Source organism: Rhinoraja longicauda, chromosome 13 (genome assembly GCF_053455715.1).
Source record: "Rhinoraja longicauda isolate Sanriku21f chromosome 13, sRhiLon1.1, whole genome shotgun sequence".
In the NCBI taxonomy this organism is placed as follows: domain Eukaryota; kingdom Metazoa; phylum Chordata; class Chondrichthyes; order Rajiformes; family Arhynchobatidae; genus Rhinoraja; species Rhinoraja longicauda.
Window position 1 is genome coordinate 5,466,253 of NC_135965.1, and position 23,883 is coordinate 5,490,135.

Sequence of the window (23,883 nt, forward strand, 5' to 3'; positions counted from 1 at the left end):
AAAATATCAAAGGTAAACACAAAGTGCTGGAGTAACTCAGTGGGTCAGGCAGCATTTCTGGAGAAAAAAAGATTGGTGACATTTCGGGTTGGAACCCTTCTACAGACTCAAAATATTTCAGAATATCGAAGTATTTAAAGTTTGAATGGACTCAAGTTCTACCAATTTTCAGAAGAAAATTACACATATCCATTAGTTTGTGAAGAAAATTGTGAAAATCTGGCTCTAGAATGATACCCTCTTGTTCTAACATCCCTCACCAGTGAAAGTAGTTTCTATCTAATGACGCTCTCAATCCTTTTAATTTGAACACATAATACAATCTTTTTAACTCTGGTAAATTTACAATGAGCTCTTTTGTAGACCAAATTACATTTTCTGACTGATGAACCATTTTTGGTTTCTTTTTCTTGAATGCAGAATAGATGGTCTCAAGCTTTCCCATGTGTCATAAAGTCATAGAGCTGCAGAGCACATAAATAGGCCATTCGACCCACCACATCTACTGCAAACGTTTTGTCCATCTGCACTAATACCATTTGCCTTCATTAGTGCCATATTCTTATATACCTTGTAATTTAAGTGTCAGTCCAAATGCCTCTTAAAGATGGTCATTTCATCTTTTTCCAGAATCTCATCTGGCAGTACGTTCTAGACCTCAACCTCTCTGTGTAAAAATATTGTACCCCTCAGATCCCCTTTAAAACGAATTTCTTCTCACTTTAAACCCACGCCTTCTTGTTTTTAATACCTGTATCATGGTATAAAGATTTTTGCTATCCCCATCTTTGCCTCTTATATGTTTATCACATTGAGTTCCATGTACTGTAACTTTGCTTATCATGTATTCTATCCATTAGCCTGGTGTCATCCACATAACTATCAATATCTACATCCATATTCTGTTTTATAACAGCATGATCTGCAACTTTGCACATTCAGCTCTCAATTCCTTCATTCATTTCATCAATATGTTATGAAATGTAGTGACCCTTGAGGAGACTTACATTTTGCATGTTTCTTCACTCTTTGTCTTTTCTCCAAATCACTTTAACAATTGCTTTCAGCAGATTTCCTCCAATTAGAGTCATGGACCTTTGCAGTATGGGAACAGGCCACTCAGCCCAACTTGCATGCTGGCAGAGTTGGCATTCTGGGCTAGTCTAATTTGCCTGCATTTGGCCCATATCATTCTGAACCTTTCCTATCCATATATGTTTTTGTCTAAATGTCTATTGAATGTCATAATTGCATCTACTGCTATAGCTTCCTTTGACAGCTCATTCTAAATATGGCTTCCCTTGTGAATGCCCTTTAGATCCCTCATAAATCTTTCCTCTCTCATCTTAAACCTATCCCTTCTAGTTTTAGAATCCTTTACCCTGGAAAAAAGGCTTTTAGCATTCACTTTATCCATGCCCCTCATGATTTTGTATGCTTCAATATGCTCCAAAGAAAATATTCTAGTCTATCCAGCCAATCTTTACAACTCAAGGTCACAAGTTCAGGTAACATCCTGGTTTTACACACCAAAGTGCAACACCTCACACTTGTCAGAGTTAAATGCCATTTGCCATTCCTTGGCTCTCCTTCCCAACGAATTTAGATTCTATGAACTTTTGCTAATTATCTCAATGCAATCTTATCAGATTGTGAGTTGAGGTAGTTCCTCAAAAACATGATAGTTGCATAGTTAAGAAACCTTGTGTTTTGAATGAATGAAATGCTTTTTTCCGCGAGTAGTAGCTACTCAATAACCAAAAGTCTGTAGTCTCTTTTTGCTCTGATTTATTTCACTCACATGTTTAAACTAATGTTGTATTCTTAATATTTTAATGTTTTATGCTTTATTCTTAATTATGTACTGTATGTTCGTGTTGTTACGTGCGAGCGGAGCACCAAGGCACATTCCTTATATGTGTACATACTTGGCCAATAAACTTATTCATTCATTTAAAATCAATTGTGTCAATGGGAAAAAGGAGTTGGGCTGCAGAGTATAAGAATCTCAAAAACAAAGTTATTTTTCCTGCAGGATTTTCAAACAGATCTTTATGATAGCTTTAAGTTTATTTTTGTAACTGCAAGCTAAAAGTACAAAAGGCTGCACATAAAATAGTTTCATAAAATATCATTATGTAAACATGCGTTATAGCAGAACTACATGTATCTTTATGGGCAACATCCATTCATAATCCCCTGTCCATCATGCTGGTAACCTACTTCAATTCAACCAGATTAATCAGGCATTAATTTTCCCTGTATTAGTCATTTTGTAATCTTAAAAGGTGGCTGTCATAAGTAATAGGAGCAGAATTAGGCCATCAAGTCTACTCAGCCATTCAATCATGGCTGACTTATCTCTCTCTCCTAACCCCATTCTCCTGCCTTCTTCCCATAACCCCTGATACCTGTACGAATCAAGAATCTATCTATCTATCTCTGCTTTAAAAATATCCATTGACGGCCTCCACAGCCTTCTGTGGTAAAGAATTCCACAGATTCACCACCCTATGACTAAAAAAATTATTTTTCATCTCGGTCTAAAAGGAGCATCCATTAATTCTGAGGCTATGACCTCTAGTCCTAGATTCTCCCACTAGAGAAACATCCTCTCCACATCCACTCTCTCAAAGCCTTTCACTATTCTGTCAGTTTCAATGAGGTCCCCCCTCATTCTGAACTCCAACGAGTACAGGCCCTGTGCCGCCAAACGCTCATCATGTTAACCCACTCACTCCTGGGATCATTCTTGTAAACCTCCTCTGGACCCTCTCCAGGGCCAGCACATCCTTCCTCAAATATGGTGACCAAAATTGCTCGCAATACTCCAAATGTGGCCTAAGCACACCATATGTTCAAACGTGACCAGCGTCTTATAGAGCCTCAGCATAGCATCCCTGTTTTTGTAGTCTAGCCCCCTTGAAATAAATGCTGGCATTGCATTTGCCTTCTTTAATACCGATTCGACTTTTTTTTAGTTTGGAGATACAACGCGGAAACAGGTCCTTTGGCCCACCGAGTCCACGCCGACCAGCGATCCCCGCACATTAACACAATCCTACACACACAAGGGACAATTTACATTCATACCAAGCCAATTAACCTACAAACCTGTACGTCTTTGGAATGTGGGAGGAAACTGAAGATCTCTGAGAAAACCCATGCGGTCATGGCGAGAACGTAGAAACTCTGTACAGACAGCACCCGTAGTCGGGATTGAACCCGGGTCTCTGGCTGTAAGGCAGCAACTCTATCGCTGCGCTACCGTGCTGCCCTAACGACTTGCAGATTAATTTGTGGGGAATCCTACACCTTGTCCCTTTGCACCTCCGATTTCTGCATTCTCTCCCCATTTAGAAAATAGTCTACGCCTTTATTCCTCCTACCAAAATGCATGACTCCACACTTTGCTACACTATATTCCATCTGCCATTTTCTGCCCACTCTCCCAACTTGTCCAAGTCCTTCTGCAGTGTCCCTGCTTTCTCCACACTACCTGCCCTTCCGCCTATTTTCAGATCATCTGCAAACTTGGCCACAAAGCCTTCAATCCCCATCCAAATCATTAATATACAATGTGAAGAGTAGCGGTCCCAGCACCGACCCCTGCGGAACTCCGTTAGTCACTGGCAGCCAACCAGAAAAAGCTCCCTTTATTGCAACTCTTTGCCTTCTGCCATCCAGACAACTTGCTATCCATGCTAGTATCTGCCCTTCGATACCATGGGCTCTCGTCCTCCTTAGCACGTGTGGCACCTTTTCAAATATTTCCTACTGCAGGCAAAATTTCTCCAGCCAGCTACAAGAAACTGTCTTGTACTGAGATTCCTGTCCATCAACACTATCAACCTTCCTGTAGTAACATATGTAAATCCACATTGTATCATTCAATGGTATTAAACAGGGACCCATGTGCAGATAGACTTTGCCAATATTAATAGCCCATTCTAACAATCTCTCCATCCACCCATTAGCCACTGACAAGATATTATTCTCAACTGTCCATATCTCAGGTCAGCATATTGTTAGACGAATGATAATTTAAACTCAATTAAATTTAGCACGATGTCTTTTTTTTCCCTTCCTTTAGTGAAGGTGCGAAAGTGCGCCAACTTTCCCAGAGTGATGTTTTCCGGATTTGCAGTGTTCTGGAAGATTGTATAGATCAGCTAACCATCCTTGGTCTCATCATGCCAGTTTCCGAAGGAAGGACAGATTCGACAAGCGTAAGCTACTTCCCCATCTTACATTGCTTTTACAAAAGTATCTCATAATTTGCTTGTGTGCTGGAACAGGGCCAGTTTTACTGTCGTCTTAGAATTAAGTTTTACCTTGTAGATAAATAACCCAGGGATATATCCAGCAGTACAGAAAGCAAATGTGAAATAAAATCTATTTAAGATGCTAGTCTGTGAACTTTTATATTATCCGTCTCATTTTCATTTCTGTACTTTAATGGTGTTAAACTAGCTGATTCCAACAGACTTAGTAGATCTTAGTACCAACTGATCTTTTCAATTGTGCTCAAAATGCTGGAGTAACTCAGCAGGTCAGGCAGCATCTCAGGAGAGAAGGAATGGGTGACGTTTCGGGTCGAGACCCTTCTTCAGACTGATTTGTACTAGCATCTGCAGTTATTTTCTTATACTACCTGTTGCTCCACTGCGATTTCTCCTCAAGGTATGTCCACTTTGAAGAAGTTCTCCTCCTCTCTTCGACGAGAGTTTAGCAACATGCTCTCTCGCTGCTCCCCCTCTGTGATTTCTCCTGCCCTCCTACTCATCAGTCTGAAGAAGGGTCTCGACCCGAAATGTCACCCATTCCTTCTCTCCTGAGATGCTGCCTGACCTGCTGAGTTACTCCAGCATTTTGTGAATAAATACCTTCGATTTGTACCAGCATCTGCAGTTATTTTCTTATACTTTTCAATTGTGCTAGATGGTACCATGCATTTGTGTGGAAACTGAACTGTATCTACTTGGAGAAAATGCTAATTATTTTGGCAACAGTTGGCACACACTTTTTGTGAGCATGTGGTTATAGAATTTGTTAACATTTCAGTTATATCAGAAGAACGCCTATGAGCAATTTAATAATTATAAATTATGCAATAAAAAAAAAGAAAATTGCAAACCGTTTGTTTTAATCATACGAAAGAATGTCTGTAACACAAAGATCCTGTGTGGTGAGACCATGGAAAACTGTAAATGCTGGAAATTTAAAATCACAATAGAAATGTGAGAAATATTCAACAGGTCAAGCTGTATCTGTGGGAAGAGAGACACAGTCAATGTATTAGGTTAAATGTTACCTATTTGACCTGAAACATATACTTGCTGAGTATTTGCTGCATTTTCAATATTAATTTTATCTGCTGCTCCTCTGCAAAGCCAGACATAAATGAAGACATTCTCAATCCCCTTCAGTAACCAGACACTACCTTTGGCCTTTTGATGAAATAACTGTTTGAAAGTCAAGATCTTAAATAAAGTCAAGATCCATTCTAAGGTCTACCCTGGCTCTTATACCTGCATTTGAGACTTGGACTACCTACAACAGGTAAACAAAGAAAAAGCGTGTTCTAAAAGCTTCCTTGAGAAATGCAACTTCCACAATGATTCCTGGGAATACTCCACAATCATTCAAAGTAGAGCAGGAATATCTAAGATACTTTTGAGAACCCCCAAATCCGTACATAGGGAAAACAGACGCCTAGCACAAACAGCAGAATGAACAACCCAAGCAATCACAAACTGCTCACCCTTGAATCCCGTCTGGAAACTGCAGCCCCATTTGTGGAAGTATCTGATTCCCAGGCATCTCACCACCTCATAATTCAGAAAACCAGAGTCAAAGGAAGTCATTCCCGATCCTGAGAGGCTGTTTGTAAATAAGAAGAAATGATAGAATACCAACAACTCTCCCGTTCAACAACAATAGATCATGTCCCTCTACCTGACCTTTCCAACTCCATAATCTCTCCCTCTGCCTTCTCTTTCTCTTCCCTCCTCTTTCCTATTTTTCTCTCTCAAAACGTGTTTCCATAATCCAGCATCAGTGATTACAGTTAGCTCATTAAAATAATTAACACCTTAATTTTTTTTCATATTAATCACATCAGTTCACTATTTAATTGACTGCCTGGATCAAAAGCTGTTTTTCACAACAAAAAAATCCTTCTTCAAAATGTACAATTATATTACTCATATACTAAGCAACAGTTTTGGTATCCGCCTTGCAAAACTAAAAGTAAGCTGTAGTAACATTGGAAAACAATGCTTGATAAGCTGCAAGTATTACACTCTTCATCCACCCCTAGTGCCATGTTCTCATTCAGGGAAGTCATAAGGTAACTGAAGTGGAAACAAAAATTACATTGGACTAGAATTTGTGGCCACTATCAACATCTATCAGCTCATTGCTAACCTCAGTTTTTAAAAAAAGGACGTTTGCAGAAGGGGAAGACCTTTCCCTTTGTTCTCTCTTCCCACTTTGTAAGCAGCATAAAACTTGTTTTATTTCTAAATTCTTCGAATTCCGATGAAAAATTTCCATTCTGAAATGCTAAATGTGTTTCTCTTCACGGAATCTGCTTGCCTTTCCAATATTTTCTTTTACATAATCACAAACCTTTTTCTTCGTAGTTCTAACTGATAATTATTGGTTTATATTGGTGATAAAGTCTTGACCTGAATCCATTAGTTAGGTAGTATTATCCATCTTTGCTTATTTAATACATTTGATGCATGTGTTCAGTGGATACATGCCTACTCCAAACTATTTTTTGATGCTTCTGCAGTTTTCTACTACCTTTCAGCCATGAGTACCAGTGTGCCCCTGGCACCTTGCCTAAATGGCAGCTTTTGAAAAACAATTATTCAAACAGGTAATGCCACATAGCCATGTACAATGTTTATGTTCCAGCAGTGCATTTTGTAGGAATGGAAACTGTTATAATTTCACTTCACTCTAATCTTCTGTTTAATATAAAAGTTTATTTAAATTATAAATGAATCTTTCAAACTCAGTGGTCTACACAGGTTTGGGTATTGACATATGTGGTTCCTGCCCAACAAGTCGTTATGTCTGAAAAAAATCTGGGGCATTGCCACATTGGTTCATATATACAATGTTCCACATGCTATTCCAAGTAGCATCTCTAAATCAACACAGCCTTTTAAGTCATAAATTCTATTTCTTAAAATTGTAAAAATCCTGAGTGGTGCAGTATTTTGTTTTTCCAAAAGAAAATCTCACCTTTTCCATCTCCAGAAGGTAGGGAATGAAATTGACCTGATACTGAAGGGTCAGAAACTGACGGTGTCCAAATATCAGCTGATAATGACTTCTCGGTCAGAGGACAAGGAGGCGAGAAGACTTTCTGCAGACCATTTTACGGAGCTGGGAGCGCAAATCAAAGAGGTTGCAGCAGATCTAAAGAGGAGTACTCAGCTCTTGAATACATCCCTGAAACAGAATCCATTTACTTCTGACAGTTTGGCCAAGGTGCAAATGGACAGGTGAGATCACAAAGACGAATACTTAACAATCAATGAGCAATTTTTTTGTTGGGAAATATAAGAATTAACCAAAACATAATTGTGAGCAAGACAATTTTATCTGGTCTTTGTGCTGGCTTCACCATTCATCAAGATCATGGCTACCTTTCCACTACAGCTCCATTTCCCCCCACTTTTCCCATATCCATTGCCTGTTTTAAGTTCAAGAAATCTGTTGGACTCTATTTTAACAAACCCAGTGAGTGACACTGCAAGGTGGACTGCAAAGATTCACCATCCGTGGGTGAAGAATTTCTCACTGTGCCAAATATCCAAAAGCATATTTCGATAATTCGACTACTGGCTTTAGACTTCTGGTTTCTCTGCATCCTCCTTTTTGTGCCCTGAAAGGCTTTTGCAGTTTTCAATAAGATCTCCTCGCATTCTTCTAAATTCTAAAGATTACACATTCCAGTTTTTACTCGAACCTGCCATCCCGGAAACCAGTCTGGCGAATGGTCATTGTACTCCCTCCATGTTGTAAGGGGTTTCTGCGCCGAGCTTTCGCCCAGCCTAAGGTCCCCGTGCCTTGCTCTGATCCCTTGACCAGGCCGCGCACACTGGTTGCCCGTGAGTGGTTCGACCCACTCACCCCCTACGGTTCTAGACACTGGACTTAGATGCAGGAGCGTTTATAGTGCAGAAAAACTCAACCAGACCAGATTTGAAGACCAGGGTTTAAATGGAAAAGGCTTTTATTGAGCGCTTGGGACTATTGTCCATGAATACTTAGACACAGTTCCAAACGACATATGCACCACTACTCGAATACTTAGACACAGTTCTAAACGACATATGCATCACTTACACGAATACTTAGACACAGTTCTAAACGACATATGCATGACTGTAAGATGGGGAACGTACGACACATCGCAAACTTGACCAACACATATTCCTTTACACACCCACGTTTATTCAAACCACCCACCCCTCTACACTAAACTATGTCCAGGATATGCAGGATCGGGGTACATGCTCACCATGGGGCTATTACTGGGGTTACTGGCTGTTCGTGCTGCTTCTCCGCTGCTTTCCGTGAGGGTCGTGCTTGTCCCCTGAGTTTCTTCCTTCCGTTTCTTGCGTTCCTTGCAGGTTTTCTTGCAGTATTTCTTCTCGAGTTGCGTGCCGGTTCCTCTCTCTTGCACTTCGCTTCTTCTTGCCTGTCTTTTCTTCCTCCTGCATCCGTTTGACTTCAGTTGCTTGCATGAGTTTAAAAACCAAAAGTCGTGGCCAGTTATACTATTCTGACCCGTCCTATCTCCCGCCAGATCTCAGGATCTCTTTGTTTAAAAGATATGTATTGAGTTTTCCCTTTGATCTGCGCTTATGTCCGGGGGTACCGGGGATGGCCAGACGGTGTTAATTGGTATTTCGTTGCGAGGTGATGGGTTTAACTGGTTTCCCATCATCTACCAGGTAGTTTTCTATGGGCTATTGTGCCCCCTTAACGAGATTAACTGTGTAGGTCGGCTTGGGGCATTGTGAATATGCTGATGTCAGCGCCCCAGTGTCTGGACTTCGACCTGGTTTCGCAGGTTTCTGCATGGCTAATACCCATCCATTGTTCTGGCCGTGGCTTTGCAAAAACCTAGAGACTGGGCTGTAAGGTTTTTGCTCTTGTGGCTGGTCACGAGGTCCTGCGGCCATTTTAGGACCCACAGATTGTGACATCCCTTGGTAAACTGACCGCAGCCTTTCTCCGCTATCAGCCCCAGTCTCCCGTTTAAAATGTCCAAACTGCAGCTCTTTGGTTTGGTGTTGCTTTCAGAATGAGGGAAAACTTCTCAAATCTTACAATGTTAAGTATATTTGTTTTGGATAAGGAGATTAAAACTATATACAATATTCAGCTGCAGTTTCATTGCAGTATACATGTAATGTCTTTACCCTCCTACTCAAATCCTCTCATAATAAAGGTTGCATACCAAATGCCTTCCTAATTACTTTCTGGAGCTGTATTTTCGCTTTCAGTGACTTGCGTAGAAAGGTACCTAGGTTCCTGTGAACATCGATATTACCCAATATGTCAAAGTTTCCAAAAACACGCCTCTCTTTTGTTTTTTGCGTTAAAGTGGATGATCTCTCATTTTTCTACATTACATTTAATGTGACACATTCTTGACCACTTATATAGGTTGTTTATATCACTATGAATCCTTTCCACTACCCCAAATCCCACTTAGTTTTGTAGCATTAGCAAATTTGCCAATATGTTATTTAGTTCTCTCAGCCAAATAGTTGGTGTGGATTTAGACCAACTCAGTCCCAAGCACAGACCTGTCAACCTGGGAAAGACTTGCCTATCCCCACTCTTTGTTTTCAATCAGTCTGCTACCCCAAATTATGTGTTATATTCCTCTTGATCAACCTCCAGTATAAGAACTCGTCAAATGCCTTCTAAAAATCTAAATATACTGCATCCATTGGTTCCTCCTACCAATGAGATCCTCAAAGAACTTCAAAATACACTAAGATGATTACCCTTTCATAAATCCACACTGAGCTCAATGCTAATATTAATTTCTAGATGTTCTATTTTTACGACCTTTGTTATAAATTTGAACATTTTCCCAAACACTAATATTAGTCGAACAGATGAGTAGTTCTCTATTTTCTCTCTTTATAATTTTATCATAGACGGATAATTCTGGACAAGATCCGTTTTCAGAGGTTTTTTTTATGTGTCTTAAGTGTTCTGTTTATACATGTACTTTTCAGTCTCCCTCTTTGGCCAACCACACTCATGTCCATGATTTTGATAACTGATTAAAAGTATCTCTGACTGCTTCCTTATATCTGTCTCTACTTTGTTTTTCTTCATCATTTATTTCATTTTGTATTATTCCATGTTGATTATCTCTGTACTATCTAAATTAATACAATTAACTATTCTCCCGAAGAACATAGGAGTTGTTTATTAAGTCATCATCTCCTCATGCCTATCATTTATCCCTTTTTCCCCATTCAAAATTCCCACTCCACCCATTCCATTTTTCTGAACACGAATTGAACTGGTGCATGATTGACATGGTAATCTATTATCAGATCTAGCTTAGCTGCATTAGGTCCCACCAGTCTTTTCACCTGAGTCCCAATTTTTCTGGATTATTCAGTGTCACCTTATTTGACTAGCACTCACTCCTCTAACTTTTTTGAAGCCTTCATCTCCGATACCAAGTGCAACGAACACCAGGTTTGAAGAGATTATTTTCTGCAGACTTTACAGTTATCCCTCCTTGAACCATACCATGAACCCAAACCCTGAACCCAAACCCTTGGACTCTGCCCCACATCCTCATTTTGAACTCCTACCCAACTCAAAACTTATCCATCAGTCACTCATATTCACATAATTTGTGACCCCCCCCAATGGTATTGAGGGGTGCATTCTTAGCAAAGGTACATATTACAATTTTCCACAACACTAATCCACGTAGTCATTGCCCGCATCAACAAAACCAGGTTGAAAAATAAATTATGTTGAGTTATTTACTTTTTCCACATAAATTCTGAGAATTAATCGTATTCCATACCTCAAATAGCCATGCCCTGGGGTCTCCTGTATATGCTCTTCCTACATCTGTGTAGACCTTAAATCCAGGAAGTTCCTACCCAATCATCATCCACTTTATCAGGTGGACAGTAACAATTCAGGAAGAAACAGGATGTGATATTTTATTCTGGAAAATATTTGTTTTTAAATTGGAGATATTATTCTCGACATTGGGCGGCATGGTTACGCAGCGGTACAGTTACTGCTTACAGCGCCAGAGACCCAGGTTTGATCCTAAGTACGGGTGCTGTCTGTATGGACTTTGCACGTTCTCCCTGTGAACGCGAGGGTTTTCCCCGGGTGCTCCGGTTTCCTCCCACACTCCAAAGATGTACAGGTTTGTAGGTTAATTGGCTTCGGTAAAAATAATAAATTGTCCCTAGTGTGTAGGATAGTATGAGTGTATGGGGATTGGTGGTGAGCACGGACTCTGTTCACCGATGTCTGCCCTAAATTAAGGTACACGTTAACTAAACCATATGACCCTTGCCTGGTTGCGGCCATTGGACAGATTAAAAAAGCGTGTCTTCAACAAGAGTCCAGATAACATGGGAATTAATTGTTATATTCCGAAACATTGTTACTCCACGAGCAAATGAAATATAATTAGTCAAATTCTCAGAAAAATGTGCAAGCAAATAGAAGAGTTAAACAGCAAAAAGATACCAGATGCAGAATCTCATTCTTAATGCACAATTATGTAAGCTATGTCATTTTTGCCAATTCCAGTTTTTCATACTTTAATGATTCCTGATCAACTTTAGAGACAACTATACTAATCACAGGTGTTTTCTGCTTTATACTTCATTATATCCCTGTTCATTGCCCCATTAATAGTTTTTATTGTTAATAGGCAATTTGCTTCGGACGTGATTAATGACACCCTGAATGAGCTGCATTCTTCCAGAACTTTCCTGACTCTGCTGGATGTCCTCGAGGGGGAGAAAAAGAAAAAAATCAACATGCAAAATGCTATCATCAGGTGAGATACATAATCATGGGTTGTCACAACATCAACTTGAACAAATTATACTCTCTAATTGACTTCCAAACTGTAAATTATACTTTCAGGATCCAATTCTGGACTTAATGTGAGAGTGAATACATGGAAATCAATAGCAGCGCATCTAAAATACAGAAGTCAGGGAATGCTGCTTTAGTCAGATTTGATTTTACAGCAACACACAACCATTGTCCTCAGGGTAATACTTGGACTCGAATCTCTATTCGTTAACTGAAACAATCAGGTGTAATTTTCTCTCCTTGTCTCACACTTTCAACTAAAGAAATAAATGATTTGTGCCTAATATAAAATAAGGAACAGAGCACAGAACTATATATTTTAAACAGTATCGCTCTAAAATCAAATTAGACTAAAGTGCATCAAAGTTTTAAATGGCAGTGCAAGATAACATTCTGTTTAATTCCACTTGATAGAAGTGCAATTTCTCAATAAAGTCAATGGGGAACTGTTGTAACTCAACATAACTGTAAAGTAAATCAAATAACGTCCCGTGGTTTAAACAGCAGGACATTCTTCCTGTCTCCTCTTGACTCCCCGAAAACAAGTCATGGAATAACATTTCTCTTCTTTGAAATGATTAATTGCAGTTTACGTCTTATACTAATCACATTTTATTCAATTTGGTGACATGCACACTTTGTGAAATTGCAATGGTGAATCCTGCTGACAGCTCTGAGAAGCTATTGGAAATTGGAAAACTGGTTGCTGGTAGCTTACTTATCCCAAAGAACAAGAAAGGTTAAAATATTAAATCAATTGGTTGGTAGAAAAATATGTGGCGTAAATAAATAAAAGAATATGATAAATGAGTGCCTCAACCAAATTTACAGCTTTCCGTTTCATTTGAAAGCAGAAGTTTTTGATTTTAGGCCAAAATGTACATGTCTAGAAGCAGGTCACACTGACCAAAATTCAAAACTTTGCATGAGCCTGGTTATATAAAATCAAATTTGGCTTAAGTTTCATTGATTGCAACTATTGTAATTGTAAATATAAAGCTAATTTTAGTCTTACAAAACCTGCAAAGGTAAATCAGTGCATTGCCACAGGCTTGAGGGCGCTAATACTAAACGCTGCCAGGTCTTGTACTCACATTGTTTTCATTTACACGTAACAGGGAAGAAGAAGGCAGGATGAAAATTAAAGCTCTGAGAAATCAGCTCCAAAATTTACAGATGGAAAAAGAGGCAGAACAACAGGTTTCTCAGCTTTTTATTATCTGATGTAGTTAATGCTTTCTACTGCAAATGTCTGTTCTTTTGTACTTTGGACCCTAATCAGAAATACATTAAAAAAAATTGTATATCACTGTATTGAGTTCTGAGAAAAAAAGCCTACAACAAAATATTCAGCTATTAATAAACTCAAAGTCATAGCAAATATTTTTTAATATAGGTCATTTTGAAGATACATTTTCATAGGAAGAAAAGGCCACAAACTCATCAGCTGCAAAATTGCTCTTTGGGTAGTGATGTGACTGGAATTTCAACAGGAACCACCCATGAATATTTCCACGTGCCATTTGCCATATTTGGAATTACTTCTTAGTGCATGTATTTATCTCCTTTGCAGGAAGTATGCAGTATGAGCAACTAATGATATCCATCCTCAAATTTGACATCACTGCTACAAATTAATTTTTGATGATCTAATTTAAATTTAAAATGTTTAGCACCAAAATGTGTTGTCTAAAGTCTTCAATAGGAGGTAGCATTGGCATTCATCACGTGTACAAGTTCAATTAACTTCTCGTGGCACTACTTCCATGTCTTTGGAGTGAGACTCCTCACAGTGCCCAAGACCGATGTTTCATCACGCTGCTACATAACTGTGTGTCTGCAAGAATTCCTGGTCCCCTTGGAATGAGAAGTCCTCCTATATTCCTTTTCTACCAAGGTGTCCCGAGCTACTCTGAAAATCAGAGAACCTGTCTTCCTCCATACTCTAACATGGTTTTCTCCAAACTGGCAAAATCAATAGAATGACTTTCATTTATCAGTAGCACCCCAGAGAACCTCACCACCAGCTGTATTTAGCAACTCAAGTATTGGGGTATCATGATGATGTGCCAAGATGGAAAACAGTTCACTCTGGCTGGTAACCAAAATACATAGTTTAGAGTTACAGCATGGAAAAGAGCCCTTTGGCCCACCGAGTCCACGACTATCATCAATAACCCTTTCACACTTTCCACTCCCTACGCATCAGGGGCAATTTACAGCAGCTCATTAATCTGCAAACCCACACCGTCCTCCCAGAGGTAGGAAACTGGAGCACCTGGAAGAAACCCACAGGAAAACATGTAAACTCCACACGGAAAGCACCCAAGTTCAGGATACAATCCAGTCTCTGGGGGAGAAGGCTGTTGTGAGGCAGCAACGCCACCAGTTACTAGGTTAATTCCCGGAATGGCGGGACTATCATATGTTGAAAGACTGGAGCCACTAGGCTTGTATACACTGGAATTTAGAAGGATGAGAGGAGATCTTATCGAAACGTATAAGATTATTAAGGGGTTGGACACGTTAGAGGCAGGAAACATGTTCCCAATGTTGGGGGAGTCCAGAACAAGGGACCACAGTTTAAGAATAAGGGGTAGGCCATTTAGAACTGAGATGAGGAAAAACTTTTTCAGTCAGAGAGTTGTGAATCTGTGGAATTCTCTGCCTCAGAAGGCAGTGGAGGCCAATTCTCTGAATGCATTCAAGAGAGACCTGGATAGAGCTCTTAAGGATAGCGGAGTCAGGGGGTATGGGGAGAAGGCAGGAACAGGGTACTGATTGAGAATGATCAGCCATGATCACATTGAATGGCGGTGCTGGCTCAAAGGGCCGAATAGCCTCCTCCTGCACCTATTGTCTATTGTGCCACTGTGCCACTCTCAGTATTAATATGGTCACAGTATGGATTTTGTGTGCAGTCTGCTCCAGGTCAAATGCCTGCGGAGTTAATTATATATTTTGTTCCCAATGCCTGTATTCTGAGGGGAACAAATATAGACCCTAAATGAATTAGAGGATTAAAAGATGGATGCACAAATCATTAAGATCATAAAGATATCAAACAATTTTATGGGATTCATTTCTGGAGGGACAGAATTGGAACAGCAGTGAAATTATATTAAATATGTAAAATGTTGCTTTGATCATGCTTGGTAATGGCACAGTTCTCATATCCACAACTATATGAATGATATAGAGGCACAGGAAAGACACTAAACGATTTTCAAGGGTGCCATTGATGCAACTGGGAAGTAGTTAGAATACAGAACCCGCTGCTCCAAGAAGTAGTTGAAGGAAACAGCATTGCTACATATAAAAGGAAGCTGGATAAACCAGAAGGGGAAAAGCAATAAAAGTTTGTGCTGAATGGACAAGCTGAAGAGAGTTGAACAAAGTTCACATGGAACATAAACATTGGCAAAAGATCTATCCTGGGATGGATGGTCTATGTTTGAGTGTTGTAAGTTGTCTGTAATTTATCTTTAATAAAATATTAACTTTTTTTTTTTCAAATCATAAGGATAATTTAAAGTTTTTCAAATATCAAGGAACTGTGAAAGCTACATTATTATTAGTCCATTTTTAATGATTTATTCCAGGGATTTTCTTTTTCTGTATCGCAGGTCAAGAGATATCTGTGTAGAGTTAATGAAAAATTACAATAACTAACCTATTTTCATAAGCCAATGATAGATAAAGAATATTAACATTATTTTTACACAGCGGGAATTATAGTCTTTCAACACCTCCAGATGCCTGTGAAAGCCTGTTTTTTAAATCTACCTCAATCAGAGTACGAGATCAGTAACATCACAAATTGTAATGGTTCCATAACAACATGATCTGTTAAGGGCAATTCCAGGCAGCAGGAATCTATAGTTTCCAAAACAGGTGCATTCAGGGAATGCCACAAATATATTGCAACCATTTGCTTTTGCCTCAACAAGTTGGCCACTTTAGTTGAGAAATGGGATGTATTGCAGAAATGAGAAGTTTAATTCTCAGCAGTTTAAATAGAGTGGATGGTCAAAAACCAACCTGGTTCTGTGAATATAAAACCACGTGCATCTTGGGCAAAATCAGTTTAGAAAATCATACACCACGTTTATTAATTTTATTGCACATACACCAATGTGATTGCAGGCTTGAGAACTAACCATACCCACTGACCTGTGCTTATTAATTTTCTATTCAGAATAAAGATGAGATGATTGCTCACCTAAAAGACCAAGTACAAGAAATGAAAGCAAAAACCACCACGGAAGGGAAGTACATGAAGAAAGATGCAGAACTACAGGTCCAACAGACACAAAAAAAATGTTCCGAAGGGGAGAATAAATTAAAGGAAGAGGCTCAGGTTTGGAAATTAAAGGGTGTTCTATATTAACTATATTTAAATGTTGTGGATTTGGTCATTCAATGCAGTGAAACAATAATCCAGATTTTCATCAATCCATGACGTTCTTTATGTAGATCTTTGCCACCTGCTCAATCCAAAGCTCATGGTGCTAATACCAGCACATCCTGTACTCAAGTTATTGGCATCAGCTCAGGGTTATGTTCCTATGACCTGATTATAATCAACAACAATGATTCTGGCTCACCTTTTGCCTCTCTGTTAAATATGCTTTGAAGCCAACTATGGTGCCTTGGCTGCAACCTGGTTCAAAACACAGTCGGGATAAATTATACCCTTGAGCTTCCTGCGTTGCACAGCGCAGCACGATATCTAATGTACCAGGTGAGCTAGCAAAGCAGAATTCTTTCTGTGTTTAAAGCTCACCCGCATTTACAAAAATAATTACATCAATATTATAATTATTTAGTTCCAGTTTCAAATTACAATCCCCTCAGTTAATTTCATTGGTATTTTAAATAAGAGAAAATAAATGTTACTTTCAGTCCTGCCAGTGAAGTTGTTATCTTTACAGAGAATGCATGGTTAGACTACAAGAATTCCATTAGCAAAAGCTTAATTAAAATGTAAAAATTATTAAAGTTTAGTCAACATTTTTAAAACTCCCATTGCGTTATATTTGATCTTCTTTAACCAGCTCTTGAAAAGCAAAATCGACCAGGAGCATCGGATACACTTGGAGATTGAAAGATTCCTGAGGCAAAATCAGGCAGTAAGTATCCAAGTCCGTCAAATTAAAGGAAGGAACTCTACTACTTTAAGATAAAACAAAAAGACAGGCAAGGCTGAATTACAGAAGCAATTCTGAATTAGAATGGTTGCTATTTCATACAACTCAGAACTCGCTTTGTAATAGATAATATAATTTTCCATATGCGTCAGAACTAGGATCAGTTATGGAATAGAAAATTTATTCCCAATAATGCTTTTGTTTTATATTCTTCATTTGAATTCCATTCTTCTTGTTGTTATATCATTTTGAATAATTGCAGAATATTAGTTTCTCAAATAGGGTGGTATTACAATACCTCTGGCATTCCTGGCCTTGGAAGAAATAATGAATCAACCAAGTTTTCCTACTGATATTGTACTGATGGTGAAACAGCTTCCAAACAAGTGGATTTAGTTGAATACTCTAGACATCAAATGCACAATTGACACCAACTGCCTGAGCTCATACATAAAGTTTAGTTATTTGTCACTTATAAAGCCATAGCCAGGCAAAAGTTCCCTTAGTATTCAGAAGAGATTAAATACAGATAAAGATTACTATGACTACTTCTCTTAAATCATTATAATTTTATCATCTTTTGAAAATTGAAACATATCTCAAATAGCACCATACATAATATTTTTCCATCAGAAATGAATTTCCAGAAAAAGAAACAATAGAATAATTAATGCTGAATTACCTGATCAGAAAAATATTAGTCTTGAGAATGATAACCACAAAACTACTGGATTATTGTAAAAACCCATGTGGTTCACTCATTACTCTTCTGCTAACTGTGGCTGGTTTGGCCTGATTGTGACTCCAGATCCACAACTGTAGTTGACTCTGGACTTCTGTCTGAAATGGCTCTGCATGACGCGCAGTTCAAGAGCAGTTAGGGATGGACAATAAATGCTGGTCGTGCCAGAAATCCCCAGACTCTGAAAATAAAATAAATGTAAGAAAATATACAAATAGAAATAATTGACATGCTTCCGGTTGTCTACAAACATTTTGCCATTCATATGGCTTTAAGACCAGCAGTATCACATTTAATACTGGTATCATAGTAACTCCACATATCCAGAAAGCAGTCACCATCACACCATCATCTGACATTCCACAGCTCTCTCCATTTCACAGTCACCAGAACAGACAAACAGTTAACCAGGAAGATAGACACAAAATGCTGGAGTAACTCAGCAGGACAGGCAGCATCTCTGGAGTGAAGGAGTGGGTGACGTTTTGGGTCGAGTCCCTTCATTAGCCACTCCTGACTCCAATGAAACTGCGTACAAAACAAGTGAGTTCCTCAAGCTGATAGAGTGTTTTGTCTTGCAGTATAATCAATAGATCGCTGGTAGTTGAATAAGGAGCTAAAATTGGCATGTCGCAAATGTAATGCTAAGGTGGTTATGGGAGATTTCAACATGCAGGTAGACTGGGAAAATCAGGTTGGTAATGGACCCCAGGAAAGAGAGTTTGTGGAGTGTCTTCGAGATGGATTCTTAGAACAGCTTGTACTGGAGCGTACTAGGGAGAAGGCAATTCTGGATTTAGTGTTGTGTAATGAATCTGATCTGATAAGGGGACTCGAGGTAAAAGAGCCATTAGGATGCAGTGATCACAATATGATAAGTTTTACTCTACAAATTGAGAGGGAGATGGGAAAATCGGAAGTGTCAGTATTACAGTATAGCAAAGGGGATTACAGAGGCATGAGGCGGGAGCTGGACAGAATTGACTGGAAGGAAGCCCTCGCAGGGAAGACGGTGGAACAGCAATGGCAGGTATTCCTGGGAACAATGCAGAAGTGGCAGGATCAATTTATCCCAAAGAGGAGGAAAGATTCCAAGGGGAGTAAGAGGCACCCGTGGCTAACAAGGGAAGTCAAGGACAGCATAAAAATAAAAGAGAAGAAGTACAACAAAGCAAAGAAGAGTGGGAAGCCAGAGGATTGGGACTCTTTTAAAGAGCAACAGAAGATGACTAAGAAGGCAATACGGGGAGAAAAGATGAGGTACGAGGGTAAACTAGCCAATAATATAAAGGAGGATAGTAAAAGCTTTTTTAGATATGTAAAGAGGAAAAAAATAGTCAAGGCAAATGTGGGTCCCTTGAAGACAGAAGCGGGGGAATTTATTATGGGAGACAAGGAAATGGCAGACGAGTTGAACCGGTACTTTGGATCTGTCTTCACTAAGAAAGATACAAGCAATGTCCCAGATGTTCTAATGGCCAGAGATCCTAGGGTGAAGGAGGAACTGAAGGAAATCCACATTAGGCAGGAAAGGGTGTTGGGTAGACTAATGGGACTGAAGGCTGATAAATCCCCAGGGCCTGATGGTGCGCATCCCAGAGTACTTAAGGAGGTGGCGCTAGAAATTATGAACGCATTGGTGATCATTTTCCAATGTTCTATAGATTCAGGATCAGTTCCTGTGGATTGGAGGGTAGCTAATGTTGTCCCACTTTTTAAGAAAGGAGGGAGAGAGAAAACGGGAAATTATAGACCAGTTAGTCTGACATCAGTGGTGGGGAAGATGCTGGAGTCAATCATAAAAGACGAAATTGCGGAGCATTTGGATAGTAGTAACAGGATTGTTCCGAGTCAGCATGGATTTACGAAGGGGAAATCATGCTTGACTAATCTTCTGGAATTCTTTGAGGATGTAACCAGGAAAATTGACAGGGGAGAGCCGGTGGATGTGGTGTACCTTGACTTTCAGAAAGCCTTTGACAAGGTTCCACATAGGAGATTAGTGGGCAAAATTAGAGCACATGGTATTGGAGGTAGGGTACTGACATGGATAGAAAATTGGTTGACAGACAGAAAGCAAAGAGTGGGGATAAATGGGTCCCTTTCAGAATGGCAGGCAGTAACTAGTGGGGTACCGCAAGGCTCGGTGTTGGGACCGCAGCTATTTACAATATACATCAATGACTTGGATGAAGGGATTAAAAGTACCATTAGCAAATTTGCAGATGATACAAAGCTGGGTGGTAGTGTGAACTGTGAGGAAGATGCTATGAGGTTGCAGGGTGACTTGGACAGGTTGTGTGAGTGGGCGGATGCATGGCAGATGCAGTTTAATGTGGATAAGTGTGAGGTTATCCACTTTGGTGGTAAGATTAGGAAGGCAGAGTATTATCTGAATGGTGTCAAGTTAGGAACAGGGGACGTACAACGAGATCTGGGTGTCCTAGTGCATCAGTCACTGAAAGGAAGCATGCAGGTACAGCAGGCAGTGAAGAAAGCCAATGGAATGTTGGCCTTCATAACAAGAGGAGTTGAGTATTGGAGCAAAGAGTTCCTTCTGCAGTTGTACAGGGCCCTAGTGAGACTGCACCTGGAGTACTGTGTGCAGTTTTGGTCTCCAAATTTGAGGAAGGATATTCTTGCTATTGAGGGCGTGCAGCGTAGGTTTACTAGGTTAATTCCCGGAATGGCGGGACTATCATATGTTGAAAGACTGGAGCAACTAGGCTTGTATACACTGGAATTTAGAAGGATGAGAGGAGATCTTATCGAAACGTATAAGATTATTAAGGGGTTGGACACGTTAGAGGCAAGAAACATGTTCCCAATGTTGGGGGAGTCCAGAACAAGGGACCACAGTTTAAGAATAAGGGGTAGGCCATTTAGAACTGAGATGAGGAAAAACGTTTTCAGTCAGAGAGTTGTGAATCTGTGGAATTCTCTGCCTCAGAAGGCAGTGGAGGCCAATTCTCTGAATGCATTCAAGAGAGAGCTGGATAGAGCTCTTAAGGATAGCGGAGTCAGGGGATATGGGGAGAAGGCAGGAACAGGATTGAGAATGATCAGCCATGATCACATTGAATGGCGGTGCTGGCTCGAAGGGCCGGATGGCCTCCTCCTGCACCTATTGTCTATTGTCTATTGTCCACCTCAAAGAAAGCTCCTGCTGTTTGGAATGATCTGCAGGTTTCTTGCAGTGGACTCCAGGACATTTCAAAGTTCATTGGCTCATGATGAGCCCCTCCCCAATATATCAATAAAGTGCATTCAGCCAAGGAGTAGTTGTAAGAATAGAAGTATGGAGTTGAACCTCAGGAGAAGGGGGTCAGAACAATAGAAGAGGCATCATCAGGGATCATAAGTGATTGGAGCAGAATTAGGTAATTCGGCCCATCAAGACGACTCCATCATTCAAATCATGGCTGATCTATCTCTCCCTCCAAACCCCATTCTCCTGCCTTCTCCCCGTAACCCCTGACACCTGCACTAATCAACAATCTATCTATCTCTTGCCTTAAAAGGAGGGTGTGAGAGAGGCAGGGAGGGGTGGGGGGGGAGAGAGGGGTGGGGGTTCGGGTTCTCCTGCCTTCTCCCCATAACCCCTGACACCCGTACTAATCAAAGGCAACACGAAGGATCTTACAGTTATTCTAATAAATGGTCATTGGTAATAAAAAAGCACAAGAGTGAGGGATGGGGAAAGTAAAATGCACATAGTTGAAACATTTGGAACTTCAATGAGGTCAATCAAAGTCTTTCAACATGTTGGGGCTAAACTCCTTACCTGAATTGCTGCCTCTTCCCACAGTAACTCATTTGCATAACATCCATGGACAGAGAACCACCCTCATCACCTGATCCATCAGGGCCTCTGAAAATCAGCGTGGGACTAAGCTCCATCTTTGCTGCTTTTCACCATCTCCTGCAGCAGTATTCCACTAGTTGTCCAATCATTTGCACTATCATTCGCAAACTTAACCATCTTCAATTACTCCTGGCCACTTGAACTGTTGCCAGCCTCTCCCATAACTGGGCCATGCAGTGTATCAATAAAAACAATCATTTGATTAGCACTGGCCGGTAGCTATCAATTAATTTTAGTGCCAAATGGACCCAGGTTAATCAAATATTTTTTAGCTCTGTCCAATTTGGCCCCCTATAACTGAAGGAAAATACATAAACCTTTATCTCTTATGTTTCTGAAAATAGGAATTACGATAGGGTTAGTGCAAGAGAGTAGTGTTAAAATGATCCAAATAATTTTATCATGCTAGAAGGTGTGTGTGATTAAAATAATTATTGATTAATATATCATGGAATTCTGATATTATTGCCACCTTGTGTCTTTGTTTCTCAATCAGGATCTGGAAGAAAAGCTGGAATTGTGGATGGAAAAATATGACAAAGACATTGAAGCGAAGCAAAATGAACTGATTTCTCTGAAAATATCCAAGGTTAATAATTTACAACGCCTGCGAGATGACTCTGAAAAGGTATTCCTCATGGTCCATCATTCACCTCTCTGGAGAAGAACATTGCTAACCTTTTCCCCTTGCACTTTAGGTGCTTTTCTCTGAATGAACACCAATTAATGAATTTATTAAGATAACATGTAGTTGCTTTTAAGAAACTTTTCTGCAATATTATTTAGAATGTTATGAAGCCATATAATCTGCTTTTGGAAGTTGTTTGCAATCAATTACAAATAGTGATCTGAAATTGGATCATGTCGTGCTGGACTTTCAACACCATGATTCCTGATTTGGACAGAATTTTGATCTTGAAATCTGATTGCTGCATCGTAGCATGTTTTGCATTGATTGCAAATCGAATCGTATGATTTGCACATATGATTTGCACATACCCTCATTATTATCCACCTCTTTATAACGGGTTTTGATGATAGCGGACCGAGGAGTCTGTCTGTGGTGGCGGGTGGCGCGCAGTGCAGTGTTGGGCAGTGGAAAGGTGGCAGCACGGAGACAGTGAGCAGTAAAACACTCTTGAAGAGCGTTGATTTGGCTGCTGGTTTGCAGCAGCTGCAAAAAAACACAACGTCCTGAGCTGTTGGACACAGTGCACCTGGCAATGTATGCCCCGGCCCCAGCCCCGGCCCCCTGGCAATGCGTGCCCCGGCCCCCTGGCAATGCGTGCCCCCGCCCCCTGGCAATGCGTGCCCCGGCCCCCTGGCAATGCGTGCCCCCGCCCCCTGGCAATGCGTGCCCCAGCCCCCTGGCAATGCGTGCCCCCGCCCCCTGGCAATGCGTGCCCCGGCCCCCTGGCAATGCGTGCCCCCGCCCCCTGGCAATGCGTGCCCCCGCCCCCTGGCAATGCGTGCCCCAGCCCCCTGGCAATGCGTGCCCCGGCCCCAGCCCCCTGGCAATGCGTGCCCCGGCCCCAGCCCCGGCCCCCTGGCAATGCGTGCCCCCGCCCCCTGGCAATGCGTGCCCCGGCCCCAGCCCCGGCCCCCTGGCAATGCGTGCCCCCGCCCCCTGGCAATGCGTGCCCCGGCCCCCTGGCAATGCGTGCCCCAGCCCCCTGGCAATGCGTGCCCCGGCCCCCTGGCAATGCGTGCCCCAGCCCCCTGGCAATGCGTGCCCCAGCCCCCTGGCAATGCGTGCCCCAGCCCCCTGGCAATGCGTGCCCCGGCCCCAGCCCCGGCCCCCTGGCAATGCGTGCCCCGGCCCCCTGGCAATGCGTGCCCCGGCCCCCTGGCAATGCGTGCCCCGGCCCCAGCCCCGGCCCCCTGGCAATGCGTGCAGCAGCCCCCTGGCAATGCGTGCCCCCGCCCCCTGGCAATGCGTGCCCCCGCCCCCTGGCAATGCGTGCCCCAGCCCCCTGGCAATGCGT

The 23,883-nt window shown here is 41.0% G+C and overlaps 2 protein-coding genes across 4 annotated transcripts in view; both read left to right on the plus strand.

The window, feature by feature from the left end:
* The window catches only part of eif4e2 (eukaryotic translation initiation factor 4E family member 2), a 400,744-nt gene extending 400,663 nt beyond the window's left edge, over window positions 1-81 (plus strand). Inside the window, exon 9 of the mRNA XM_078410245.1 lies at window positions 72-81. The gene's annotated coding sequence lies outside the window, so the exon portion shown is untranslated. The remainder of the gene's footprint in view (window positions 1-71) is intronic.
* LOC144599403 (dynein regulatory complex protein 9-like) overlaps window positions 1-23,883 on the plus strand; it is a 32,201-nt gene that overhangs the window by 2,313 nt on the left and 6,005 nt on the right. The window contains exons 2-8 of one of the 3 annotated variants that reach the window (XM_078410238.1): window positions 4,094-4,229; window positions 7,276-7,523; window positions 11,972-12,100; window positions 13,260-13,341; window positions 16,340-16,501; window positions 17,199-17,273; window positions 22,395-22,526. In XM_078410238.1, the coding sequence (XP_078266364.1) occupies window positions 4,094-4,229; window positions 7,276-7,523; window positions 11,972-12,100; window positions 13,260-13,341; window positions 16,340-16,501; window positions 17,199-17,273; window positions 22,395-22,526 (964 nt within the window). The remainder of the gene's footprint in view (window positions 1-4,093; window positions 4,230-7,275; window positions 7,524-11,971; window positions 12,101-13,259; window positions 13,342-16,339; window positions 16,502-17,198; window positions 17,274-22,394; window positions 22,527-23,883) is intronic. The other 2 variants (XM_078410239.1, XM_078410240.1) reach the window with 2 other exon arrangements.